The 27,790-nt window shown below is 44.4% G+C and overlaps 2 protein-coding genes across 3 annotated transcripts in view; one reads left to right on the top strand and one right to left on the bottom strand.

Annotated features, from left to right (window-relative positions):
- Positions 1-1,482: 1,482 nt before the first annotated feature.
- LOC120927020 (general transcription factor II-I repeat domain-containing protein 2B-like) lies at positions 1,483-2,983 on the bottom strand. Its single transcript, XM_040337417.1, has 2 exons — positions 2,243-2,983; positions 1,483-1,796 (listed from the first exon to the last, which is right to left on the bottom strand). The coding sequence occupies exons 1-2, from the start codon at positions 2,918-2,920 to the stop codon at positions 1,557-1,559; spliced, it is 918 nt and encodes a 305-aa protein (XP_040193351.1). The 5' UTR covers positions 2,921-2,983; the 3' UTR covers positions 1,483-1,556.
- Positions 2,984-13,354: 10,371 nt separating this feature from the next.
- The window catches only part of LOC120927019 (synaptonemal complex protein 1-like), a 141,988-nt gene continuing 127,552 nt past the window's right edge, over positions 13,355-27,790 (top strand). Inside the window, exon 1 of one of the 2 annotated variants that reach the window (XM_040337415.1) lies at positions 13,355-13,574. The gene's annotated coding sequence lies outside the window, so the exon portion shown is untranslated. The remainder of the gene's footprint in view (positions 13,575-27,790) is intronic. The other variant, XM_040337416.1, reaches the window with a different exon arrangement.

The following is a 27,790-nucleotide window of genomic DNA, read 5'->3' as shown; positions in this document are numbered from 1 at the left end:
ATTAAAGATGCCATTGCTGGGCATTTTTAAAGATGCCTTGGCTGGGCATTGGTAAAGATGCCTTGCCTGGGCATTATTAAAGATGCCATTGCTGGGCATTTTTAAAGATGCCTTGGCTGGGCATTGGTAAAGATGCCTTGCCTGGGCATTATTAAAGATGCCATTGCTGGGCATTTTTAAAGATGCCTTGGCTGGGCATTGGTAAAGATGCCTTGTCTGGGCATTGGTAAAGATGCCTTGGCTGGGCATTGGTAAAGATGCAATGACACATTTTTGTTTTTTTCATTTTAGCCCTTTGGATTCTTCTTTGCAATTCTTGTAGATTAGAATCTACAGCAGCTTCCAGACCCAGCAGAGCAGTGGGCATTTTTAAAGATACCTTGGCTGGGCATTTTTAAAGATGCCTTGGCTGGGCATTGGTAAAGATGCCTTGCCTGGGCATTATTAAAGATGCCATTGCTGGGCATTTTTAAAGATGCCTTGGCTGGGCATTGGTAAAGATGCCTTGCCTGGGCATTATTAAAGATGCCATTGCTGGGCATTTTTAAAGATACCTTGGCTGGGCATTTTTAAAGATGCCTTGGCTGGGCATTGGTAAAGATGCCTTGCCTGGGCATTATTAAAGATGCCATTGCTGGGCATTTTTAAAGATGCCTTGGCTGGGCATTGGTAAAGATGCCTTGCCTGGGCATTATTAAAGATGCCATTGCTGGGCATTTTTAAAGATGCCTTGGCTGGGCATTGGTAAAGATGCCTTGCCTGGGCATTATTAAAGATGCCATTGCTGGGCATTTTTAAAGATGCCTTGGCTGGGCATTGGTAAAGATGCCTTGTCTGGGCATTGGTAAAGATACCTTGGCTGGGCATTGGTAAAGATGCAATGACACATTTTTGTTTTTTTCATTTTAGCCCTTTGGATTCTTCTTTGCAATTCTTGTAGATTAGAATCTACAGCAGCTTCCAGACCCAGCAGAGCAGTGGGCATTTTTAAAGATACCTTGGCTGGGCATTTTTAAAGATGCCTTGGCTGGGCATTGGTAAAGATGCCATTGCTGGGCATTTTTAAAGATGCCTTGGCTGGGCATTGGTAAAGATGCCTTGCCTGGGCATTATTAAAGATGCCATTGCTGGGCATTTTTAAAGATGCCTTGGCTGGGCATTGGTAAAGATGCCTTGCCTGGGCATTATTAAAGATGCCATTGCTGGGCATTTTTAAAGATGCCTTGGCTGGGCATTGGTAAAGATGCCTTGTCTGGGCATTGGTAAAGATGCCTTGCTGGGCATTGGTAAAGATGCAATGACACATTTTTGTTTTTTTCATTTTAGCCCTTTGGATTCTTCTTTGCAATTCTTGTAGATTAGAATCTACAGCAGCTTCCAGACCCAGCAGAGCAGTGGGCATTTTTAAAGATACCTTGGCTGGGCATTTTTAAAGATGCCTTGGCTGGGCATTGGTAAAGATGCCTTGCCTGGGCATTATTAAAGATGCCATTGCTGGGCATTTTTAAAGATGCCTTGGCTGGGCGTTGATAAAGATTTGGGATGCTTTTGCACAATTAATGTGATTTTTGCTGTTGTATGCATGCTGATAACTTGTCAAACCTTGGCTCATACTCCGTTAGTTTGAGAGCAACACATACAGCACTCAAATCATCTGTTAGTCTATTTCTGGCATCACATTTGATATAATTCAATGCTGAAAACAGCTGCTCACAAGCATAGGATGACCCAAACAAAGTAAGGAAAGCAATCCCAAGTGTTTTCATTGCCTTAAAATTATTTGGCAGAGAATTCCACACTTTAAAGCGGTTGTAAACCGCATAAACTTTTTTTTTTTCCCCCCAAACCTGCAATGCAAAAGGCATAATAGGCTAGTATGCATCGCATACTAGCCTATTATGAAATACTTACCTCGGAACGAGGTGTGTACCACTTACCTGGTCCACGCCGAGCAGGATGTCATCTTGCTCCGGCGTGTCTTCCGGGTATCGCCGCTCCAGCGCTGTGATTGGCTGGAGCGGCGATGACGTCACTCCCGCGCGTGCGCGCGGGAGATTTAAAATCGGCAGGGTCCGGCGATGCCGGTCCTTCAGCCGTGGAGTCCCCCCTGCGCATGCGCCGCCCGCATTGCGGGGGTAATATCTCCTAAACCGTGCAGGTTTAGGAGATATTATCCTTACCTACAGGTAAGCCATGTTGTAGGCTTACCTGTAGGTAAAAGTCCAAATAGTGGGTTTACAACCACTTTAAGTATTTCATTTTCTGAACTAGCAACTGTGCTGTCTTTGGTCATCCCTTCACACTCCATCTTTTCAAGAGTGGCACGCAGGTCAGAGAATTTATTTTTCCAGATAGAGCTTTCTTGAAATTCCAGTAGCTCCATTTCCAAATTTTCTAAATCTAACCAGTGTAAGCAGGAAAGATCAAGTTCTTCAAATTTGGCTTTATCTGGAGAAGTAAGAAAACTCAGGGTTGTTTCCATCTTACGGAACTGTACAAATCTGTTGCCAAAATTCTCCTTTGCAACTGCTATAATGCTAGAAAATTCTTTGTAGATTTCATGATGGTTTGGATTGTCTGTAAATGTTGTAGAATTTTCCAAATGCATTTTTAGATTGGGAAAATATTTCAGCTGCCCACTTTCAAGGTCTCTTTCAAAAACCTGCAGTTTTCTCTCAAATGTTCTGATATCACAAAACATTCTTTCTGCTGTTTTCCCTAAATCTTGCAGTTTTTTGTTCAGGACATTGAAGTGTATTGTAAAATCAGTAAAAAACATGAGATTGGTGAGCCAGGTCATATCAGTGAGCTGTGGATATTCCTGCCCCTTGTCATTCATAAACAGCCTAATTTCATCCAAACAGGCTACAAATCTCTCCAAGACCCGTCCTCTGCTTAGCCATCGTACATTATTGTACATAAGTAAAGTATTATACTGTGCCTGTACCTCATCAAGAAGTGCTTGAAACTGTCGAAAATTAAGAGCACGAGCCATGATGTAATTCACCATTTTTGTGACATCCTTGAGGATATCGTCTAATATTTTGCTGCTTTCCTTGGCACAAAGAGCTTCTTGATGTATAATACAATGAAATTGAATGACTGGGTGCTTTGCTTCTTTGACAAAAAACTGTATGAAACCAGATGTTACCCCCACCATGGAAGGTGCCCCGTCACTAGTAACTGAAACCACTTTTTCTGGCCTTATGTCTTGTGAGACAAAAGCCTCCATCACAGCATTGTAGATATCTATCCCTTGTGTTCTTCCAGGCAAAGACAACAGTTTCATGAGCTCCTCTCTCATGGTGTCACCAACAGCATAACGCAAAATTACTGCTAGCCTTGCATGATTATTTATGTCTGTGCTTTCATCCAAGCACATGGAGTAACAGGCTGCCTTTTGTAAGTCAGTGGTGAGCTGCTGACTAACATCACTTGCCATACGCAGGACTCTATCTTTAACAGTATTTCTGCTAAGTGGCATTTCAGAGATTCGTTGCTTAATTTTGTCCTTGTTTGGAAATTCATGAAAAAGGGAATTACTCACAGCCAACATGGCCGTTTTGATAAAATCGCCATCAGAGAGGGGCTTTCCATGTTTTGCTATGCACAGTGAAATTTCAAAGCTGGCATTTGCCAGATAATTTGTTTTAGAAAGATAGTTGCAAAAACTACGATACTGGCAGTGATATCTCTTCAATTTCCCATCAAGAAACTCTTTTCTTTCAGCTACACCAAGTTCGGCAACACTTTTGTGGTTGGTATCAAAATGACGTTTGACACTAGATGTGCGAGATACCACACTTTCACTACACAGAACACATAACGCTTTCCCATTGCGTTCAATCACTCCAAATGACTGTGTCATTTGGAGTGATCTTCCACTATCTGTTTTTAATTTTGCTTTTTTTGATGTACTCATTTTTGGTTGTTCATGTCTACAAAAAACACAAAATGCATAAAATAAGGATGGATGAAGCACCCAATACAAATCTATCCCTACCTACCTATACCAAAAATATTATTGCAACATTTCACAAAAAAGGTAGAACAACTCACGGTTTTGTAGACAGATATACATCGTCCAATATCCTGTGAAACAAGAAGTCGCGCTGTGCCGCTGCTGACACCGCTATGCTGGGTCTGGAAGCTGCTGTAGATTCTGAATTGCAAAGAAGAATCCCAAAGAGAGGGCTGTAATGAAAAAAAAAATATGTTTTCATTGTTGTCCATAGGGACACAGGAAACTACCATAGCCCGGGGGCCAGATGTGACCCTTAGCAACTTACGTTTCTGTAATGTAGACAGATATAAGCTCAAATCGTCCAATGTCCTGTGAAACAACAAGGCGTGCTGTGCCGCTGCTGACACCGCTCTGCTGGGTCTGAAAGCTGCTGTACATTCTACAAGATTTGCAAAGTAGAATCCCGGAGAGAGGGCTGTAATGAAAAAAAAAATATGTTTTCATTGTTGTCCATAGGTACACCAAAAAGGAAAACTCTGCGCTCCTGAAAGTTCACCAATTATAAATCCACTTAATGTTTGTGAAGAAAAAAACATACATTAACACTTTAATTTTCGGAAGATCCAGTCCTTTATATGGTTAAAAAAGGGAAAGTTTCCACAATGTGCACAATATGATAAAAAAAGTATAAAAAAAACTTTCCAAATGTCTGCATCAGACCAGCACCCTCTTCAGACTTCAAATGGTTAAAGCTTGCGGTTTTAGTTTGTGGGCTGTCTAGCAAGACATCATTAGTGCAAATGGTGAGCACAGTACATTACCCAGCCAGATGTAAACATCGATCGAATGTCCTTCTCCTGGCTGATGTAACAATGTCCGGGATCCTAAGCTCTCTCCTATGCGGGTCTGGAAGCTTCACAGACCCGATAAATGTGACTGCTGGAGACACAGGGTGGATCAGCCTATCAGAAAGGACGCTCTCCCTGGGTGAACATGCAAGCGTCCCACGTCTGAGACACTGTTTGAGTAAACCAGCTGTACTGCAGGGAGAAGTTTAGGCGCCCTCCAGTGGGCAAATTGCAGTATGCGCTTGTTGAAAAATCAACAGCGTTGCATGGCGATTAAAATAATCGGATATAAAAGTTCTTATGCATGAATAGGATCTTCCATCATAAAAGGGGGATATTAAGAGGGGTCCTAGACGACGCATTTCGCCCTTACAAGAGCTTTGTCACAGGACTGTGACAAAGCTCTTGTAAGGGCGAAACGCGTCGTCTAGGACCCCTCTTAATATCCCCCTTTTATGATGGAAGATCCTATTCATGCATAAGAACTTTTATATCCGATTATTTTAATCGCCATGCAACGCTGTTGATTTTTCAACAAGCGCATACTGCAATTTGCCCACTGGAGGGCGCCTAAACTTCTCCCTGCAGTACAGCTGGTTTACTCAAACAGTGTCTCAGACGTGGGACGCTTGCATGTTCACCCAGGGAGAGCGTCCTTTCTGATAGGCTGATCCACCCTGTGTCTCCAGCAGTCACATTTATCGGGTCTGTGAAGCTTCCAGACCCGCATAGGAGAGAGCTTAGGATCCCGGACATTGTTACATCAGCCAGGAGAAGGACATTCGATCGATGTTTACATCTGGCTGGGTAATGTACTGTGCTCACCATTTGCACTAATGATGTCTTGCTAGACAGCCCACAAACTAAAACCGCAAGCTTTAACCATTTGAAGTCTGAAGAGGGTGCTGGTCTGATGCAGACATTTGGAAAGTTTTTTTTATACTTTTTTTATCATATTGTGCACATTGTGGAAACTTTCCCTTTTTTAACCATATAAAGGACTGGATCTTCCGAAAATTAAAGTGTTAATGTATGTTTTTTTCTTCACAAACATTAAGTGGATTTATAATTGGTGAACTTTCAGGAGCGCAGAGTTTTCCTTTTTGGTGTATTTGTGTATTTATGGTACTTCAGGGTATCCGGATCTCTGCAGCACGGACTGTTCTCAGCCCATACGAGGGTTTCAAGTATTTCATGGGATATTAGTTATTTCCCATTGAGCGCCAGTGATTTTTTTGTATCAATATTGTTGTCCATAGGGACACAGGAAACTACCGTAGCCCGGGGGCCAGATGTGACCCTTAGCAACTTACTTTTTTTAATGTAGACAGATATAAGCTCAAATCGTCCAATGTCCTGTGAAACAAGAAGTCGCGCTGTGCCGCTGCTGACACCGCTCTGCTGGGTCTGGAAGCTGCTGTAGATTCTACAAGAATTGCAAAGAAGAATCCAAAGGGCTAAAATGAAAAAAAAAAAAAAGTGTGTCATTGTTGTCCATAGGCCAGGACACAGGCCCAATAACAGCAATGATGGGGGTTATATGTTTGCAAATGACACCTATGCCCAATAACAGCAAACATATTACCTCCCTCATTGCTGTTTTTGGGCCTAGGTGTCATTTGCAAACATATTACCCCCCTCATTGCTGTTATTGGGCCTAGGTGTCATTTGCAAACATATTACCCCCCTCATTTGCAATGAGGGGGGTAATATGTTTGCAAAGGACACCTAGACCCAATAAGAGCAATGAGGGGGGTAATATGTTTGCAAATGACACCTAGGCCCAATAACAGCAAACATATTACCCCCCTCATTGCTGTTATTGGGCCTGGGTGTCATTTGCAAACATATTACCCCCCTCATTGCTTTTATTGGGCCTAGGTGTCCTTTGCAAACATATTACCCCCCTCATTGCTGTTATTGGGCCTGGGTGTCATTTGCAAACATATTACCCCCCTCATTGCAAATGACACCTATGCCCAATAACAGCAATGAGGGAGGTAATATGTTTGCAAATGACACCTATGCCCAATAACAGCAAACATATTACCTCCCTCATTGCTGTTTTTGGGCCTAGGTGTCATTTGCAAACATATTACCTCCCTCATTGCTGTTATTGGGCATAGGTGTCATTTGCAATGAGGGGGGTAATATGTTTGGAAAGGACAACTAGACCCAATAACAGCAATGAGGGGGGTAATATGTTTGCAGAACAAAGTTTCCCAAGTCAGTCAGCAACTGTCAGAACACCCACCAGCGAGATTAGCTAAAGTAATTGTTCAGCAAAATTTTACATTTTAGATTGGGTGATGTTAGCAGGGCAACCCATAATAGACGTCATAAAACGACCCAGGTATCCCATGTCTAAATAGTATTCGAGTAATAAGTATTCTTACCTTTGTCTGCAGCTGAATCAAACTGCGCAATGAAGAAGATGGCTTCACGAGTCTTGCAGCTCTTTCCCGCCGTGCGTCTTCTCCTCATGCTCCCAGTCACGCCCAGCAGCACGTCAGGCAGTGGATGATCTGAGAGCTTTCATTGGGTAGTAAGCTAACACGTGACCTCCGGGCGCTCATTCTAAGTTACGCCCACTCGGACACGTCACCGCTAGCACAGGGTAGTGTGGGAAATGTAGTTTCTAGTTGCGGTTGACGATTTAATTTTTTTTTCTTTGACATTTCTGCATTGTCACCGCGTGCCCACCAAAACAGCTTGCCGTGCCGGGAGCGGCACGCGTGCCACGCGTTCGCCATCACTGATATATATATATATATATATATATATATATATATATATATATATATATATATATATATATATATATATATATATCTCAAGTTTGGGCATTTCAAGTAATTTTCTAGCAGAAAATAATAGATTTTACTTGTAAGCAACAAATGTCAGAAAAGGTTTGGTCTTTAAATGGTTAAACTTCCCTAATTTACATGCTGAGTTCTTTCCTTTAGCCTAGGTGCACACTGCTGCGAATTCAAAATCGCGGTAAAATGCGCGATTTTACGGCTGCGATTTTTGCCGCGATTTCGGCCGCAATTTAATGTAAATCGCGGCCCGAAATCGCAAAAAGTAGTACAGGAACTACTTTTTGAAATCGCAGATGCGGCGTCGCACTGATTAGGACAGTGCCATTGCCGACAATTGCCGCCGATTTGAGATGCGATTTGACATGTCAAATCGCATCTCAAATCGTTCCAAATCGTACCCAGTGTGAACCAGGGCTTAATGAAATAACAAAAATTTACTTTGTCTCTACTTATTTGGGTGTTGTAATAAAACTTGGCAGGTTGCCTGGATTTATTTTTATTTTTTTCCCCAGCTGTGAGAATTTTCTGCACTTGTTAGGCTGGATTCACACCTATGCATTTTTGGTGCTTGTTGCAGATTTGCACTACAGAATGTGTTCCATAGTAAACCATGTAAAATGTACTGTAGTGCAAATCTGCAAAATGCAATAAAACTGCATAGGTATGAATCGAGCCTAATGCCGCGTACACACGGTCGTTTTTTGTGATGAAAAAAAACCCGACGTTTTTAAAAACTTCATTTAAAATTACCGTGTGTGTGGAAAACGTTGTTTTATGTCTTCTGAAAAACGACAAAAAAAAATTCGAACATGCTTCAATTTTTTATGTCGTTTTTCAAAACGTCGTTTTTTGTGTCATTTTAAATGATAGTGTGTGGGTATAACGACGTTTAAAACAACGTTTTTAAACCCGCGCATGCTCAGAAGCAAGTTATGACGCAAGCTTGAATGTGCTGTCGTACGTGCTGAACGTAACCGCGCTTTGCTAGAGCATTTTGAAAAAACGATGGTGTGTAGGCAACTTCGTTTTTTAAAATGAAGTTTAAAAAAAAGTCGTTTTGTTTCATGATAAAAAACGTTGTTTTATTTCATCACAAAAAATGACCGTGTGTACGCGGCATAAGACCCCATACACACTATTAGATTTTCTGCAGATTTTTGTCTTCAGATTTACCAAAACCATGTAGAGCAAGGGCCTGCTTGATTGCATACAAATTGAAGCTCTGAAGGTTTGACCTCCTATTGTATGGTTTTGGTAAATCTGAAGAAAGAAATCTGCAGAAAATCTAATGGTGTGTATGGGGTCTAAGAAAGAATGTGACATGCTGTTTTGAAGATTGGGAAGGGAAAAAGATAACAATTTGGATTCTTAACGATTAATCGTGCAGCTCTAATTATATATATATATTATAGACACATACACACACACACCAAGACTTATAGCTAGAGTTGTCCCGATACCGATACTAGTATCGGTACCGATACCGAGCAAGTACTCGCGCAAATGCTCCCGATGCCAGATCCGATAACGGTAAGGGGGGGGGGGGGGGAGAGGCGGTGTGCAGCAGGAAGTCCCATGGGCGGAGTCCGCCGGCAGGGCAAGCGAGCAGGTAAGCTGGCACGGGGGAAAGGGGGCAGCCACAGCCATCATCCATTGATGACTGGAGCCGTCACATTCGGCAACTGAAGAGACGCTTCGTGTTGTTGCTGTAAAGTCAGTGCTTAGCCCATCTTGGTACACCTTGCACTCGGCCACAATAAGCCAGCAGCAGACATCTTGTTACACCCAGCCCATATAGTGCGGGCTGGGTGTAACAAAATGTCCGCTGCTGCTTTTATGTGGCCAAGTGCAGGGTGTAGCAAGATGGGCGTCGCAGGCAGCATAAAAAAAGTTTAAGTTCCTTTTATGTAATTTATTTCAGTGCCTGCCCATAAGTGGCAGCCATCTGTCAGTGCCCATCCATCAGAACCAGCTATCCATCAGTGCCACTGCCAGCCATCAGTGCGTGCCATATTTCAGTGCGTGCTACCTATCAGTGCCAGCCATCAGTGCGTGCCACCTCTCAGTGCCATCTTTCAGTGCGTGCCACCTATCAGTACCATCTTTCAGTGCAAGCCATCAGTGCCATTTTTCAGTGCATGCCACCTATCAGTGCCATCTTTCAGTGCATGATACCTATCACTGACATCTTTCAGTGCGTGCCACCTATCAGTGCTATCTTTCAGTGCCAGCCATCAGTGTGTGACACCTATCAGTGCCATCTTTCAGTGCGTGCCACCTATCAGTGCTATATTTTAGTGCGTGCCACCTATCAGTGCCATCATTCAGTGCCAGCCATCAGTGCATGCCATCTTTCAGTGCCAGCCATCAGTGCGTGCTACTCATCAGTGCTGCATAATCAGTGCCACCTATCAGCAGTGCCACTGCCAGCTTTCAGTGCCCATCAGCCAGTGCCATCTATCAGTACGTCACATGACATTAAAAAAAAGTATTGGTAATCGGTATCGGTGAGTACTTAAAAAAAAGTATTGGTACTTGAACTCGGTCTTAAAAATGTGGTATCGGGCATTGTTGTATTGCTTCCATGCTTGGATGCCTGCTCCTATGTTAACCAGTATCATTTCACTTTTTACTTTTGTTATGTTTGATTATTTAAAGAAAAAAAAAAAATTCTTTGCTTGTTTTCCCTTTTTTTGTTTTGTTTTCTTTTTTTTACGACTTAATACGTGCAGAGTATGCAAGGATTGTTCGCTGCTCTCTTTGTTGACACATATATTCTTTACTTGAAAAACAAATAAAAAACATTGAAACAAAAAAAAGTGGTATCGGGACAACCCTACTTATACAAACACTGTAGCTGCTGACTTTTAATAAGGACACTTACCTGTCCTAAGCGCCTGCGATGATGGGCCCCTCCCCCCCATGCCGATCCGGATCATTGCAGGTCCCGGCGCCGCTATCCTCAGTAAGGGAAACAGGCAGTGAAGTTTGCGGCTTCACTGCCCGTTTCCTACTGTGCATGCGCGAGGCTTGCGCCGCTTTGCGAATGGGCAGCTGCTTTCTGGGATACACACAGTTCCCAGAAGGCAGCGCGCCCCCCCCCCCCCATTCACCAGAAGGAGGATGCAGAAGAAGACCGACCCCAGATAAGGAAGAGGAAGATTAGGAACATCTACATAGCAACAGGTATTTCGGATGAGTAAAACAAAAAAAATTCCTTTAATTTTTTTTTTTCAGGGTGGAACTCCACTTTAAAGTCTGTGGAACCAAAAACCAGAAAAAAATCCCTGGCCCTTTCCATAAAATGCACAGATGTGAACTACATCCATAGGAAACCATGTTAAATGGACTGTAGTGTGTTTCTTCAAAACTAAAAATGCATAGGTGTGAACCAGGCCTAAGAGTTCTGACCCAGCTCCGTGGGTTGGAAACGCGCCTTCCAAGCCCACACATACATGAACCTGGGCTCGCAGATGTAAGAAATCAGGTTGTTTTTAACCACTTCCTTACCGGACCATAGTAATATGACGCCGGCAGGAACTCTCCCTCCGGGTGGACGTCATATGACGTCCTTTCTTCCAGGCTGTCTAGAGGGGCGCGCGCGCCATCGCTCGTGACCCGGTGACTACGATGTCCGCTGAGCACCTGCGATCACGGCAGTAGTGTGGATCTGTGTGTGTAAACGATGTGTGTTCCCAATACAGAGGAACACAGATCGGTCTCCTCCCCTTCCCCTACAGTTAGAATCACTATATCACAATATATCACAATATTAACCCCCTCAGTGCCCCCTAGTGTTAACCCCTTCCCTGCCCATCACATTTACACAGGAATCAGTGCAGTTTTATAGCACTAATCGCTGTATAAACGTGAATGGTCCCAAAAATGTGTCAAAAGTGTCCGATATGTCTGCCGCAATGTCACGGTCACAATAAAAAAAAATTAGGGCTGTTACTGATTAAAATTTTTGTGTTCGATTAATCGTTTTTTTTTAATCGACTAATTTTGAATAATTAACGCACATACGGATACAACTACTTTTAGATGATCTCCTTGCATTGTAACTCTGCATTAGTCAGTGGTAAATGTGGTATACACTATATACAATCACTCGACAATAGTTGGTTTCCTCAATCCATGACTTAACTGTTCACACAAATAAATTCAAACTGTAGCACTGACGTAAGTCATTTTTTTTTACACATCTGCCCCCATACTGCAAGAATATACACATCTGCCCCCATGCTGTAATATACACATCTGCCCCCATGCTTTAATATACACATCTGCCTCCCATACTGCAAGAATATACACATCTGCCCCCATGTGTACATTACAGCATGGGGGCAGATGTGTATATTCTTGCAGTATGGGGGCAGATGTGTATATTACAGCTTGGGGGCAGATGTGTATATTACAGCTTGGGGGAAGATGTGTATATTACAGCACACATCTGTCCCCATACTGCAAGAATATACACATACACCGGCTCATAAGTATAAATGAAGCATCTGCCCCCTTACTCCAGGAATATATACATCTGCCTCCATAATGTTACCACACACAGGATGGTTGTCCTCTCTTACCTGACTATACATTAGGCAGGCAGACCCGTCCGCAGAGTAGCTGATGGACACGTGCGGTGCGCAAGGGAAGATGATACAAGCAGGCGGGCGGGTGATGATGACATCAGTGCGCCGCTACTCGGCTGCCGCCGGGTGGACCAAGATGGCCTCGGCTCCGGAGCTAGGTCGAAGCCGTGGCCTTTACTATGGGCGAGACCGCGGAGCTCACTGTCAAAATTATTTTAATCGATCAAAGAAATTAACGATTAATCGAGCAATTAATCGTTAATTTCCGCAGCCCTATAAAAAAAAATATATATATATATATATATATATAAATATAAAATCGCAGATCGCCACCATTAGTAGTAAAAAAAAAAAAAGCCATAAATCTATCCCGTTTTGTAGATGCTATAACTTTTGTGCAAACCAATCAATATACACTTATTGTGATTTTTTTTACCAAAGATATGTAGAATACGTATCGGTCTAAACTGAGGAAAACATATTTTTTTTTAATTGTGATATTTATTAAATCAAAAAGTAAAAAATATTGTTTTTTCCAAAATTGTCACTCTTTTGTTTATAGTGCAAAAAATAAAAAACACAGCGCTGATCAAATACCACCAAAAGAAAGCTCTATTTGTGGGGGGGAAAAAAACAAAGATTTCATTTGGGTACAGTGTTGCATGACTGCGCAATTGTCATTCGAAGTGCAACAGCGCTGAAAAATAAAAATTGGTCTGGGCAGGAAGGGGGTGAAAATGCCCTGTATTGAAGTGGTTAAACAAACTGTCCGTGAAAATACAGACAGTTGGCAAACATGGCGCCAAAGGTTGCAGAATGCACCTGCATTTACGTATGTTCTTTAAGCAGAGAATGCGCATTCAGGTGCTTTATGAAACCCCCAGGCCCACTACAGTCACCTCTTCTATGGCACCTCAAATGGTTACTGGCTGTATGTGGTGGCAGCAAGTCCCAGGAACATCAATAGGCAGGTTTCACATGCCGTACTGCCGTGTGCAAGTCATAAGATGGTTTCCTGAATGTGACTATCAGCTGCGCGTCTTTGGAGTGGGTTATGTACGAGGCACGTGACGATGCTGATTAGTCATTTGTAGCATAAGCGCCGCGCGGTGCTATCCAGCTCGAATTTGGTTGCTGAAGGGAGGGCCCTGTGATTTCTGGCTTTGTGATTGGCTGCTGGTGTGAGCGCAGCGCGCGGCGTATTTTCCCGCCTGAGCGATGTAGTAGTGAGGTGTCGGGCGCAGAGTGTGACGCAGTTCTTGTGCAGCGCTGGTTTTGTTCTCTGTCAGGTCACCGGCTGGAGAGTTGTCTTCTATTATAAACCAGAACGAGACTATTTTAGAGCAAGGCGAGTAGAAATATTTGATTGAAGAAATAGCCAATGTTCTCTCTGGCCAGTCAGAGAAGTGTTAGATTTTGAACAGAAGACAGAATGTATTTTATTAGAATGCAATGAAATGCTTCATTAGCTGTTTAGGAATGTACAAAACGGGTGCCATGTGAATACATGACAATACCTCATGAAAGCGGGGGTTCATCCAAAAAACAAATTTTTAACATTAGATTGAGGCTAATTGTGGGAAGCACAATCGGGTGTTTTTTTTTAAATCAATGCAGTACATACCTTTTTAGAGATAGATGTTCTCCGCCGCTTCCGGGTATGGACTGCCGGACTGGGCGTTCCTATTTGATTGACAGGCTTCCGACCGGATTCCGACTGTCGCATACAGCGCGTCACAAGTTGCCGAACGTCGGTGCGCAGGCGCGGTATAGAGCCGCACCGACGTTCGGCTTCTTTCGGCAATGCGTGATGCGCTGTATGCAACGGTCGGAAGCTGGTCGGAAGCCTGTCAATCAAATAGGAATGCCCAGTCCCGAAGATCATATCCGGAAGCCGCGGAGAACATCCATCTCTGAAAAGGTATGTACTGCATTGATTTAAAAAAAAAACACCCGATTGTGCTTCCCACAATTAGCCTCAATGTAATGTTAAAACATTTTTTTTTCGGGTGAACCCCCGCTTTAAAAAATAACAATTTGCCTTATTCAGGCTCCATGGATTTTACAGCCACCCTCAGATTATATTGTTTGAAAAGGTGAAAACTAAGGCTCATGTAAGGCCTCATGTACACGGGTGTATCAAAATATAGTGCGCTTGGCACTACTATTGAATCCTTATGAGCGTATGTGTACGCGTACTGCGTTCAGGGCAGCCATCAGAAATTTTGAGGCCCCTTAAGCTAGGGTGACCAGACATCCCTGGTTTCAGGGGACAGTCCCTGGATTGAGGACACTGTCCCCGGACCAAGTCTGTCCCCGGTTTTGTCCCCGGATTGGATTTGAACAGGGGCTGGGGCAATTTCAAAGACAGTCAGTGCAGAATAAAAAACAATAATTCTAAATTACGCACCCCCGCTCCTACTAGCTTAGGGGGGTGAAAAATGTCCAAATTTATAACATGCTCTAATTTTTCTCGTCTTTCACTTCGTGAAAAACGATAGCGTGTAGGCTTTAACGAAGGGGAAAAAAACGCGCATTCTCAGAAGCAAGTTATGAGACGGGAGCACTCATTCTGGTAAAACTAGCATTTGTAATGGAGATAGCACATTCGTCACGCTGTAACAGACTGAAAAGCATGAAGACTGAAAAGCGCAAATCGTCTCTCACCAAACTTTTACTGACACGCGGTAACAGAAAATCAGCAAAAGCAGCCCAAAGGGTGGTTCCATCCTAATGGAACTTCCCCTTTATTGTGCCGTCGTTGCTCGAGCATTTTTTTTTCACGATTGTGTGTATGCAAGGCAGGCTTGACAAGTATCGCGTCGAGAAAAACGTCTTTTTTTTCCCCATGACATGAAAAATGGTTGTGTGTACGCGGCTTTACTCTTCGGGCCCCCGGCTACTACTGTCGTCATTACTAGTAAAAAAAAAATGTCCCCGGATTTAATTTTAAAAATCTGGTCACCTTACCTTAACACGGTTCGAATTTCGAAAAAAATTCCTTTCGAAAATCGTATCAAATTATTTTTGTACAAATGTTGCACCGTTAGTGGGCTGCAGCAACAGCCGATTTTCGTGCAGCAATCAAATTTGAGGAATCGGACATGTTGGAAATTATTTGAAAAACAAACAATTTTCTAATCAATGATGGGAGAATCGTGCGAGAAATGTAATGGAAAACAAAATGCGCATGTGCAAGAAAAGAAAATTCCCGGAGAGAAAAGAATATTCCTGGCCATGAAAATGCTTTTCTGTAGCAACATGAAGGCTTGGTCGGCCGAATTTCGAAAATCAATAGTGGCATCATCGGATCACAAAAAAATGAACGTCCCACCAAATCCACCTACCGGCTACCCCACCAAGTCTCTTTCCATGTCCTCCTCCTTCTCCAGTCCCATCCCCCATCCCATGTCGTCATTGTCCTCCTCCATCCCATGTCCTCCTCATCCATCCCATGTCCTTCTACTCCTCCTGTACCTTACCCTCCATCCCTTGTGCTTTTTCTCCTCCAGTCCCATCCCATGTCCTCCTCCATCACATGTCGTCGTCGTCCTCCTCATTCAGTCCCATCCCATGTACTCCTCCCCCCATTACCATCCAATGTTCTCCTCATCTTCCATCACATGGCCTCCTCCTCCAGTCTCATCGCATGGCCTCCTCCTCCAGTCCCATCCCATGTTCTCCTCCAGTCCCATTCCATGTTCTCCTCCAGTCCCATCCCATGTCCTCTTACTCCATCCCATGTCTTCCTTCTCCAGTCCCATCCTATGTCCTCCTCCTCCATCACATGTCGTCCTCCTCATCCAGTCCCATCCCATGTTCTCCTCATCCTCCATTACATGTCCTCCTCCAGTCCCATCCCCTGTTCCCCTGTTCTCTTCCTCCAGTCCCATCCCCTGTTCTCTTCCTCCAGCCCCAGACGATGCAAGTTATTGCGAAACATGTCGGGACTCTACTGCTGCCATGCACTTTACAAACATTGATGTCCGTTTTTAATCTACCAATTGTATGTGTTTTTAACCGATATTAAACTTCCCCGTTTGTACGGAATTACACTATGTGCCTTTTATTTTCCTCCACATACCCTGGGCATGTTCTCCATTTCCCATGAGCTATCTCCCAGCTGATGTTACCGCCTCCACCCGTTATCAAGTGAAGACTTCACTGCTCCTTGCTGATCGCATAAATTGGTGTGTGCCGGTACATCTTTCCATCTACATTATTTACAGCTTTTTTGATCCTTTGGGCATACGCTCATTTGGGTCCACCATATCTGGTAAGCCTCCTCCCTCTCCGGTGGCGGGTATTATCACCACATCATAAATACAACAACGAATCACTGTGGGTTTCCAATCACTGTAATTTGGAGTTGTTTTTTTTCATCTATCCAGTTCATGTTCACCCATATGGACTTATACCCTCGTACTTATTCTAATTGATATTAGACACACCTAATTAGTGTCCTTGTAACATCATTTACTATTTCTTTATTCACTTGGTGTGTGAGGAACATATGGACTTATACTTATATTTTCTGTTTACATTGACACATTGGTGTGCGATATAGACCATCAGTGTCTTTCTATTACTCACTTATGTTTTAGCGCTACATTTTTTGTATTTTGTTTTTTTTCGCTTTCCTTTTTCACTGGATTGTATGTAGCTGCTTGTTATCCAGATAGCGCAGATTTATTTTTGTTTTTTTTGCATCCTCCAGTCCCATCCCCTGTTCTCTTCCTCCAGTCCCATCCCCTGTTCTCTTCCTCCAGTCCCATCCCATTTTCTCTTCCTCCAGTCCCATCCCATTTTCTCTTCCTCCAGTCCCATCCCATTTTCTCTTCCTCCATTCCCATCCCCTGTTCTCTTCCTCCAGTCCCATCCCCTGTTCTCTTCCTCCAGTCCCATCCCCTGTTCTCTTCCTCCAGTCCCATCCCCTGTTCTCTTCCTCCAGTCCCATCCCCTGTTCTCTTCCTCCAGTCCCATCCCCTGTTCTCTTCCTCCAGTCCCATCCCATTTTCTCTTCCTCCAGTCCCATCCCCTTTTCTCTTCCTCCAGTCCCATCCCCTGTTCTCTTCCTCCAGTCCCATCCCCTGTTCTCTTCCTCCAGTCCCATCCCCTGTTCTCTTCCTCCAGTCCCATCCCCTGTTCTCTTCCTCCAGTCCCATCCCCTGTTCTCTTCCTCCAGTCCCATCCCCTGTTCTCTTCCTCCAGTCCCATCCCCTGTTCTCTTCCTCCAGTCCCATCCCATGTCCTCTTACTCCTTCCCATGTCTTTCTCCTCCAGTCCCATCCCATGTCCTCTTACTCCTTCCCATGTCTTTCTCCTCCAGTCCCATCCCATGTCCTCTTACTCCTTCCCATGTCTTTCTCCTCCAGTCCCATCCCATGTCCTCTTACTCCTTCCCATGTCTTTCTCCTCCAGTCCCATCCCATGTCCTCTTCCTCCAGTCCCATATCATGGCCTCCTCCTCCAGTCCCATTCCATGTCCTCCTCAAGCCAATGTCCTCTTCCTCCAGTCCCATATCATGACCTTTTCTTTCAGTCCCATCCCATGTCCTCCTTCTACAGTCTTCCCCCCCCCCCCATCCAATGTCCCCATCCTTGGTGACACCAAGACAGGAAGTGAGGTACGTAACCAGCAATATACTGAGATTTCCCCTCACTTCAAGTCTATCCAGTATATTACATATAATGTATAATATGGACATCATTTTGACATTCTAAGGCAACAACGCTCCCTGCTTGTGGGTCAGAACTAGAGAAGCTCTGCCCAGCACATATCCAGCTAAAACCAGCCAGCAGGGTGCCATAGATGAAAGATTTCAGCCTGCCCTGCATGCCAGCACTGATCAGAATGATCTTGAAGCATGGGGTCCTTCTCTATAAGACATCCTCTACTTAGCCAGCTGCTTCTCCCCCACATGCTCGTTATCCTCCCGGGGGACCCCGGCTCTGCACTCTGCTCACAGGGGCTGAGGGGAGGTTGGGAGCACTTTGCTGGGTGAGCATGCAGCAGGCGTCCTGGAGTGACCAGTGTACTGGCTCCTTCCCCCAATATTGCAGAGCCTGCACACTCCTGTTGTGTGCACTTACTTTCTCATCTGGAACTCAGCCGTTATCCTGCAGGGGTTGCCTGTCCAGAGATTAGAGAGGAACAAGAGGGCAGTCGGTCTCTTGCAGGAGATTACGAGCTGCTGTCTGCTGACATGGTCCAGCTTCATTTGTACCACCCCCTGCTGGATCCAACCCACCACTGGGGGCCCCTTACTTGTGTACTGGCTGTACCCTCTGATGGCGGCCCTGACTGTGTTTATATGTGTATCGGTGTAAACTCAATTCTACTGACTAGAATATTCTTTTATTCAAGCCATTAACACTTGCTGACCTACCTATAGCAATTTTACTGCTACAGGGCAGCAGCTGTGTGCCGGATCACGTATTGATACATTAACCTGGACTTCCCCCTGCAGGGGGTGGGTGCCTCACCGGCGTCTGCTTCTGCTCTGATGATTCACAGCAGAAGCCGATCTGCGGGTGTCTAGCCCTCAATGTCCTCCCCCACTCCCCGATCGTCTGCAATACACAGAGAAGAACTGTGGACAAGACATATCTCAGTTCTGACAGGGGGGAAGGGATGGATTCTGTGTCTCTGCAAAGCAGATACTAGTATTGATCTCTTCCCGAGCACACTATGTACACAAAAACACTGGCTAGGCGCACAGTTAAAGGAGAAGTCCAGCCTGAGCTCATTTGGCTGAGCTTCTCCTATGGAACACAAAAGTATAATTTGTTTTGCACTACTGTGACCCATTTTCAGCAGAGAGCGGACTGCAGTCCTCTCTCTGCTGACATCACAGATTTCAGTCCAGGCACCGTGTCATCCCGACCACGGAGTCTGGATCCGCAAGGTGCCTGGACTGACACCCATCTCAGCAAGCCGCTGAAAGCCTGAGACGGCCGCTCCACCCCCTCCACAGCCCAGCGCTCCAGTGAGCGAGGAGAGAGAATAGCAGAGAGCTATGACTGACAGTCTGCAGCTCTCTGCTCACGGAGCCCTGAAAACCGAGTGATCGGTGATGTTCGATCGCTCGGTTCTCAGTGTAGAGGCGCTGGGGGGACCAATACTGCATCCACCATGGTAAGTATGATTGGGGAGGGGGATCCTTTATTCCTCTTTTAACCCTTTGATTTCCCTAGGTGTTTAACCACTTAAGACCCGGACCAAAATGCAGCTAAAGGACCCGGCCAGGTTTTGCGTTACGGCACTGCGTCGCTTTAACAGACAGTTTGACGTGGCTCCCAAACAAAATTGGCGTCATTTTTTCCCCACAAATAGAGCTTTCTTTTGGTGGTATTTGATCACCTCTGCAGTTTTTTATTTTTTGCGCTATAAACAAAAATAGAGCTTAAATTTTGAAAAAAATGCAGTATTTTTTACCTTTTTCTATAATATCCCCCAAAAATATATAAAAAAAACATTTTTTTTCCTTAGTTTAGGCCGATACGTATTCTTCTACCTATTTTTGGAAAAAAAAAATCGCAATAAGCGTTTATCGGTTGGTTTGCGCAAAATTTATAGCGTTTACAAAATAGGGCATAGTTTTATTGCATTTTTATAAAAAAAAAAAAAATTTCTACTAATGGCGGCGATCAGCGATTTTTTTTTTTTTTCGTGACTGCGACATTATGGCGGACACTTCGGACAATTTTCACACATTTTTGGGACCATTGTAATTTTCACAGCAAAAAATGCATTTAACCGCTTAACGATCGCCGCATGTACATATACGTCGGCAGAATGGCACGTACAGGCAGAACGATGTGCCCGCACGTCGCTGCCTTTCCGCGGGTCGGGGGTCCGATCGGGACCCCCCCGGTACATGCGGCGGTCGGAAATCGTCGGGGAGCGATCCGGAATGAGGGCGCGGCTATTCGTTTCTAGCCGCCCCCTCGCAATCGCTCCCCGGAGCTGAAGAACGGGGAAAGCCGTATGTAAACACGGCTTCCCCGTGCTTCACTGTGGCGGCTGCATCGATTGTGTCATGCCTTTTATAGGGAGACACAATCGATGATGTCACACGTACAGCCACACCCCCCTACAGTTGTAAACACACATGAGGTCACACATAACCCCTACAGCGCCACCTGTGGTTAACTCCCAAACTGCAACTGTCATTTTCACAATAAACAATGCCATTTAAATGCGTTTTTGCTGTGAAAATGACAATGGTCCCAAAAATGTGTCAAAATTGTCCGAAGTGTCCACCATAATGTCGCAGTCACGAAAAAAATCGCTGATCGCCGCCAAAAAAATAAAATAATAAAAATGCAATAAAACTATCTCCTATTTTGTAAACGCTATAAATTTTGCGCAAAGCAATTGATAAACGCCTATTGCGATTTTTTTTTTTTTACCAAAAATAGGTAGAAGAATACGTATCGGCCTAAACTGAGGAAAAAAAAATGTTATATGTTTTTGGGGGATATTTATTATAGCAAAAAGTAAAAAATATAGAATTTTTTTCAAAATTGTCGCTCTATTTTTGTTTATAGCGCAAAAAAAAAAAATCGCAGAGGTGATCAAATACCACCAAAAGAAAGCTCTATTTGTGGGAAAAAAATGACGTCAATTTTGTTTGGGAGCCACATCGCACAACTGCGCAATTGTCTGTTAAAGCGACGCAGTGCCGAATCACAAAACCTGGCCTGGGCATTTAGCTGCCTAAAGGTCAGGGGATTAAGTGGTTAAAATGCATTGTTTTCTGTGAAAATTACAATTGCAGTTTGGGAGTTAACCACAGGGGGCGCTGATGGGGTTATGTGTGACCTCAAGTGTGTTTACAACTGTAGGGGGGTGTGGCTGTAGGTGTGACATCATCGATTGTGTCCTCCTATAAAAGGGATCACACGATCGATGACGCCACCACAGTGAAGAACGGGGAAGCTGTGTTTACACACAGCTCTCCCCGTTCTTCAGCTCCGGGGACCGATCGCGGGACTCCAGCGGCGATCGGGTCCCGGAGCTTCGGACCGGGTCGCCCAGCCGTGCCATTCTGCCGACGTATATGTGCAGGAGGCAGCCCTTAAGTGGTTAATCCCTTCAGGGGTAAAAAAATATATTTTTTCAAAATTGTCGGTCTTTTTTTGTTTATAGCACAAAAAAATGTAAAAACCCAGAGGTGATCAATGCCACCAAAAGAAAGCTCACCCACATTTATTTGGGTACTGTGTCGCACAACGCAATTGCCAGGTAAAGTAAAGCAGTGCCATATTGCAATAAAAGGTGGGTAAATCTTGTGGTGGTTAAAATAAATCTACGTGCAGATGTCTGCATTTAGACACACGCATGGGCATAAATTACACAAGTAAACTTCTCTCAAAACGCAGTTTTTTGTTTTTTTATCTGAATGCTGCTCTAAAACATGCCTGTAAAGGACACAATAGACATCATTGGTTGATAAAGAGCACTTTGGATGCTCCTACTTCTTTTCCTCTCATTTGCTGCTTGGGGGGAGCCGCAGAAAACTCATCTGGAAGTTTGGCCCCCCTCCTCCTTCCTCTGCCCTTTGACCATTCACAAAGAGCAGCGGCTGTTTCCATTAGCCGAGATGATGGTGGCTTGAGTGAAGACGCCGCTGGATTCAAGGACAGGTAAGTATCCAAATATTAAAAGTCAGCAGCTGCAGTATTTGTAGCTGCCGACTTTGATTTTTTTCTGAAGGAGCTTAGACCTGGGATAAGGTGTGTGATAGTGACTATTGCGGCTAAATTTTCACTGTGCAGAGGTTTACTAAACTATTATGAGGATTACAGATGCTGTTTTCTGCTGAGTGAGCAGCTGACAGTGACAGAAAATGGGCAGTTTAATATGGTGTGATATGAGCACCTAACTTGTTCTTTGTGCCATTTAGCTCCTATAGCCTTAGGCTTAGTACACACGGGCTGAATGTGGGGAACATTCGGCCATTGTGTACTGGAGTCGGTCCAACAGAAGTTGGGCGAAAGGGGCATGACCAAAAAATGTCTGCCGAGTGGCTCCCGCTCAGCGTTCTCAGCCAATGGCTGAGAGTAGGGCTGCAACGATTATTTTCATAATCAATTAGTTGGCCGATTTATTGTTTAGATTAATCACCTTAAAAAAAGTGTGGTGTATAATTTAGTTAATATGTAAAGTTTAATAAAAAGGCAATTTATTCTTAAATATCTCTATGCAGTGTTAAATATAAATACTGTAACCAACTATATGGTTAGGGAGCAAAATATCTAATCCACTCTGAGAATAACAGACAGAAGAGATATATAATATAATATATATATATATAATATAATACTATTAGAGGTGGAATCTGGTAAATGTCATAAGACTCGGATACATTTTTTTATTTAAAGCGGTAGTAAACCCGCAGCAGCTTTTTTTTTTTTACATACCTGAAAGGCATAATGATCTAGTATGCACCGCATACTAGCTCATTATGAAATACTTACCTTGGAATGAGACGTGGGGAACTTACCTGGTCCACGCCAAGGGAGATGTCATCTTGCCTTGGCGTGTCTTTTCCGGGTAACGCCGCTCCAGCGATGCGAGTGGCTGGAGCGGCGATGTTGTCACTCCCACGCATGCGCACGGGTGACTTCTTTGCTGGCACGGTCCGCCTTTAGCCGAGCCACCCCCCTGCGCATGCGCCGCTGCAGTCAGTAGGTCATTGTAGGCTTACCTGTAGGTAAAAGTGGTAGTACAGAGTTTACTACCACTTTAAATAAAAAAACAAAAGTTAAAAAATGTTTTGCCGATTTTCAAACAGAATTGTAATATATTATGTGCTAGCCATACAAAAACAATGTCTTCCTTAAAAAATTTTTTTTTTTTTTTTAGAATGTTCGTTAGATTCTTTAATCGTTAGTGGGGTCAAATTGAATTTCGTTTTCAACGACGGTGAAAGGAAAATGTAGAAAATAATTTTCAGACAGTGTTATGTGGTTTTCATTCAGAAATTACATTCATTTTAAAAACAGAATGTTAAAAGCAAGTGAACATTTCAAACAACATTCTTTCATTCAGCAAATGTACAAAGATTTTTTGTATGAATATTCTCGTCTGAAAATTGATCCGTGTGGCCAGCATAAGGCTCGGTAAACACCTATGCAGTTTGCTTTTGATCCGTTTTTTCAGTGCTTTTTGCTGTGCGTTTTGATTTTTTGCACACATGATTTTGCTGTGATTTGCGTTTGGCAGATTAAAAAACACAAATTGCTACAAAAATGCATTACATGCTTTTCTGCAGCTTCTCCATTGAAGTATATTGAACCAAAAAAGCACTGTTTTGCATTAAAAAAAAAGCCCCTGACCCTTTCCAGATACGCAGCAGCTGAAAAAAGCATAGATGTGAACGTGTCCCATAGAACCATGTCTATGAACTGTAGTGCGTTTCTGCAAAAAGCACCAAAAAACACATAGGTGTGAACCAGGCTCAAGACATTTAGTAACCAAGTGGATTTAAAAAAACGAAAATTAGCCCTTTATAGTACAAAAAAAAAAAGAAGGAAATTGCTACTGTAAGGGGTAAATTTTATTTACTGTGGAACTGTGAAAATAATATTTACAGTAGCGATTATTTGCTCTTTTTGTACTATAAGGGCTAATTTTAGTCTTTTTTTTTTTTTTTTAACCCCATTATGTTACTGGCCCATTATTTGAGTATGAAAATAGTAATCTATTCATTTCATAATCGATTAGTTGTTTCGGCCCTAGCTGAGAGTGCTGACCGGAGTGTTCTTGTGGGTGGGGTGTCCCCCCTGTAGAACAGCAGGGGAGATAACTACTAACGTTGGATAGTTAGTACAGCATCTCCTCCTGAGCTGTCAGTTTTTCTTTTCGTTCTGCCCTGCTGGGTTGAATGAAAAAGGACTACTAGTGTGTACTAGGCTTTAGAGCCTTGTTGGTTCTAGTAAATCAACCCCATTGTGGCCATTTTCCTCTCTCTCCGTGCTATTGCTACTAAGGCCAGCATCAAAATGATGCTGGCGGTCAGCCAGTGGTTAAGCAAATTATGGTGAAGCTTTGTTGTACGTTTGAAAATGATTGGTACATTCGCAAAGCAGAATTTTTATACATGGACCCCTTAATGTAGTTTTAGTGCCCAGAAATACAATATAAACCCCTCCCGCTCATCCGCTGACACCCGCAATCACATAGGGACCAATGTATGTCCCGTTTTCATCCGCAAACGGACGGATGAAAATGCGGACATACGGTCCGCACATGTGAAAGGGCCCTAAGGCTCCTTTCACACTGGGGCGGCGGGTCCGTTGGCGGTAAAGCGCAGCTAGTTTTAGCATCATTTTACTGCTGTTTGAGTGGCACTTTTCGGGTGCTAGTGGGCTCTTTTAACCCTCAAGAAGGGGTTAAAAGCTCCCGTGTTGCAGCGCTTCAGAAGCGCTGCCCATTCATTCCAATGGGCAGGGGCGGTGTAGGAGCGATGTATACAGCACTCCCAAACTACCACAAAGATGCTGCTTGCAGGACTTTTTTTTCCCGTCGTGCAAGCGCACGCCCCAGTGGGAAAGCACTCAGGCTTTCATACTGGGGAGGCATGAGAAGCAGTTTTCAAGCGCTTTGCAGGCGCTATTTTTAGCGCTAAAACGCCTGAAAACTGCCTCAGTGTGAAAGGGGTCTTACAGCTCAGAGGTAACTATATATGATTGGCCTAGAAACAATTGGTGGTGATACCTAATATGCATTGCGCTATCAGTTTTGTATGTGTGCACACCTGGTTCATGTTTTTTCATTTGTGGATGCCAGGGGCCTTTTTTTACTTTTTTTTTATTTTTATTTTTATAACTTTATTGCTATAACAAGTGGACTGACTAGTCCCCTGCGTGATGGCATAGTCTAAATATCAGACATCAGAGGTCCTATAGAACCCTAATGTCAGGGTTTGACAAATTTGCTTGGAATCTAGGAGCCAGCTAAAAAAGTTAGGAGCCAGAAAACGCACCCCGTCCCGACGAGCTTGCGCGCAGAAGTGAACACATACGTGAGCAGCGCCCGCATATGTAAACGGTGTTCAAACCACACATGTGAGGTATTGCCGCGATTGGTAGAGGGAGAGCAATAATTCTATGCCCTAGACCTCCTCTGTAACTCAAAACATGCAACCTGTAGATTTTTTTAAACGTCGCCTAAGAAGATTTTAAAGGGTAAAAGTTTGTCGGCATTCCACGAACGGACGCAATTTTGAAGCGTGACATGTTGGGTATGAATTTACTCGGCGTAACATTATCTTTCATAATATTACAAAAAATGGGGATAACTTTACTGTTGTCTTATTTTTTAATTAAAAAAAGTGTATTTTTTTTCCCAAAAAAGTGCGCTTGTAAGACCGCTGCGCAAAGACGGCGTGACAAAGTATTGCAACGATCACCATTTTATTCTCTAGGGTGTTAGGATAAAATATATATATAATGTTTGGGGGTTCTAATTAGAGGGAAGAAGATGGCAGTGAAAAATTACATTATAATCACTATTTAACTTGTAATACCAACGGCCACCACCAGATGGCGCCAGCTCACATCTGGTGGTAATAACTTGTAATACCAACGGCTCACCACCAGATGGCGCCAGCTCACAAAAAAAAAATATATATATTTTTTTTGACCACCTTCCAAGCCAAGTCGCCAGGACACTATTTCTAGTCGCCATGGCGACCTGGCGACCGGGATTTGTCGAGCCCTGCCTAATGTCATACCTGCTTTTTTTTTTTTTTTTTTTTTTAAGCAGACTGAACAGAGATAGTGGTTACTGCTGTTTCGCTGGCTGCAGCCATGGTTCATTGGTTTTCAAGCCGCTCTTCATCTTGACATCTGCCATTGAGGTCTTGGGCACCCAGGTGGAGCAGTTAAAGTGATTTGTAAAAGTCTTGTTTTTTCTCTTTCGTTCACGGACGGACACAGCACTCTCTTGACTAAGTGGGTATTCAGCCTTCAACTAGGAGAGGACTAGGCAGAAACAGGTTAATGTTTAAACACATCAAACAAACTGTACAGTACCGCCCTGGGGGCGGTCCCTCTAGGTACAACCCCTCTCCCTGCACCATGCAGCTTAGTTTTTTTCTGCCTAGTTTAGGGGAAGGACATGGCTCCCTTCTAGCCCATGGCTCTTGGAGTTTTTTTCTATTTTCTAATTTTTCTTTTTCCTTTTTGTTCCTGAGATTTGCTAGCAACTGCCGACTGGGCGATAGGCTGGATCCCAGATCCTTGGAGTCTCCCTAGATTCGGCCAGCGAGCGTGTCCCTAACGTTGGCTGCGCGCTGGGTTGTCCACGATATGCCCCGTCGTTCCAGGGGTGGCCAGTGAGTTACGTGCTCCGGGGTACACATATGACCAGGCTCCATGATTCACACAGTGCTAGGGCCAACAGTCACCTTCGTGCCATGCAGAAGATGACCTGTCAGGGTTGCTTCCAGCGAGTCCACGCAAGACAGGTAAGTAGATGTTTTTCCCTACTTTGGTGGGGGGGGAAACATGGCTGGGCATTCCTGGGGAGGCTGTTTGGGGGATTTTTTTTCCACCTCATTGCTCCTCTTTTCCCTCTCTCCTACCTGCGCTAGACTAGCTGCATGGGCCACCTGGGGGGGCGTCATCCGGTGGCGGGGGGGCTGTACTGTCTCCTGGGGGGGTAGCTTGGCTGTCCCTAGTGAGGGGGCCTCTGTGTGGGTTCCCGAGTGTTTGCGGCCTGCTGTTTGTGCCTTGTTCTGTTGTTACCTCTGTGATTACACATGTCCGGTGGCCATTTTGGCGGCGCCCGGGGCCGCTTTGGCCTCTAGTGTTCTTCGGCGCCCATTTTCTTGTGGTCGCGCGCTTTTTTGTCAGTCTGCCATTTTGGTGGAGGTTTTTAGCCTCTAGTGTCTGTAATTTGGCGCACAGGGGGACGGCGTGACTCACAACGGCGCTGGGAGACAGACAACAAACTGTGCGGTATCCGTTGCTGGGTGTTGAGTCCTCTGGGGGGGATCCCTCGTTCTCGCAGCGGCTAGGAGGGTGGACAGTGTGCTGGGCCTTGGTCCTTGTGTCACACACGTGGGTCAGCATGGCTTCGGAATCCGGCGCCTCCTCCCCAGAAACACCTGATTTAGCAACTGGTGCCCCTGCACCTGATGTGTCGGTGCATGCTATGTCGGCAGTCCTGGAGGCCTTTGTTGCCAGGGTGGAATCGGCGCGTGGGAGCTCGGGGGGTAAAAAGCACCCCCTTCCCCCGCCATCTTTTCCGGGGACAATTCTGATGCCGAGTCGGGCCCGGCTAAAGCTCATGGCCAGGATTCTAATGCGTCGGAGGCCGCGGACCGCGGCCATTCAGACAGTGAGGATGGCTTCGGGTCTGGATCAGCACTCAATAGGCTCTGGTCAGTGAGCTTAGCACCGCAGTGTGAGACACACTGAAGATGGAGGAAGCAGCAGAGGCGTCGTCCACCTTGGGTTACGTAAGCCGACCCGCACTGCAAAAAAGTGTTTATCTTGATGAGCTGTTGTACAAGGATTGTGAAAAAAACACAGAAGGTTTTTCTGCCC

This window comes from Rana temporaria, chromosome 2 (assembly GCF_905171775.1).
Source record: "Rana temporaria chromosome 2, aRanTem1.1, whole genome shotgun sequence".
NCBI classification, from domain to species: domain Eukaryota; kingdom Metazoa; phylum Chordata; class Amphibia; order Anura; family Ranidae; genus Rana; species Rana temporaria.
This window is presented reverse-complemented; position numbering and strand designations above follow the sequence as displayed.

What these genes read in the sequence shown, in the direction of transcription:
- LOC120927020 (XM_040337417.1), bottom strand. Translation starts at nt 2,920, where the DNA reads ATGTACAATAATGTACGATGGCTAAGCAGAGGACGGGTCTTGGAGAGA. An exon ending in AAAATGAAATACTTAAAGTG is followed by an intron (nt 1,797 to 2,242) that starts GTTGTAAACCCA and finishes CGCTTTAAAGTG; the next exon opens with TGGAATTCTCTGCCAAATAA.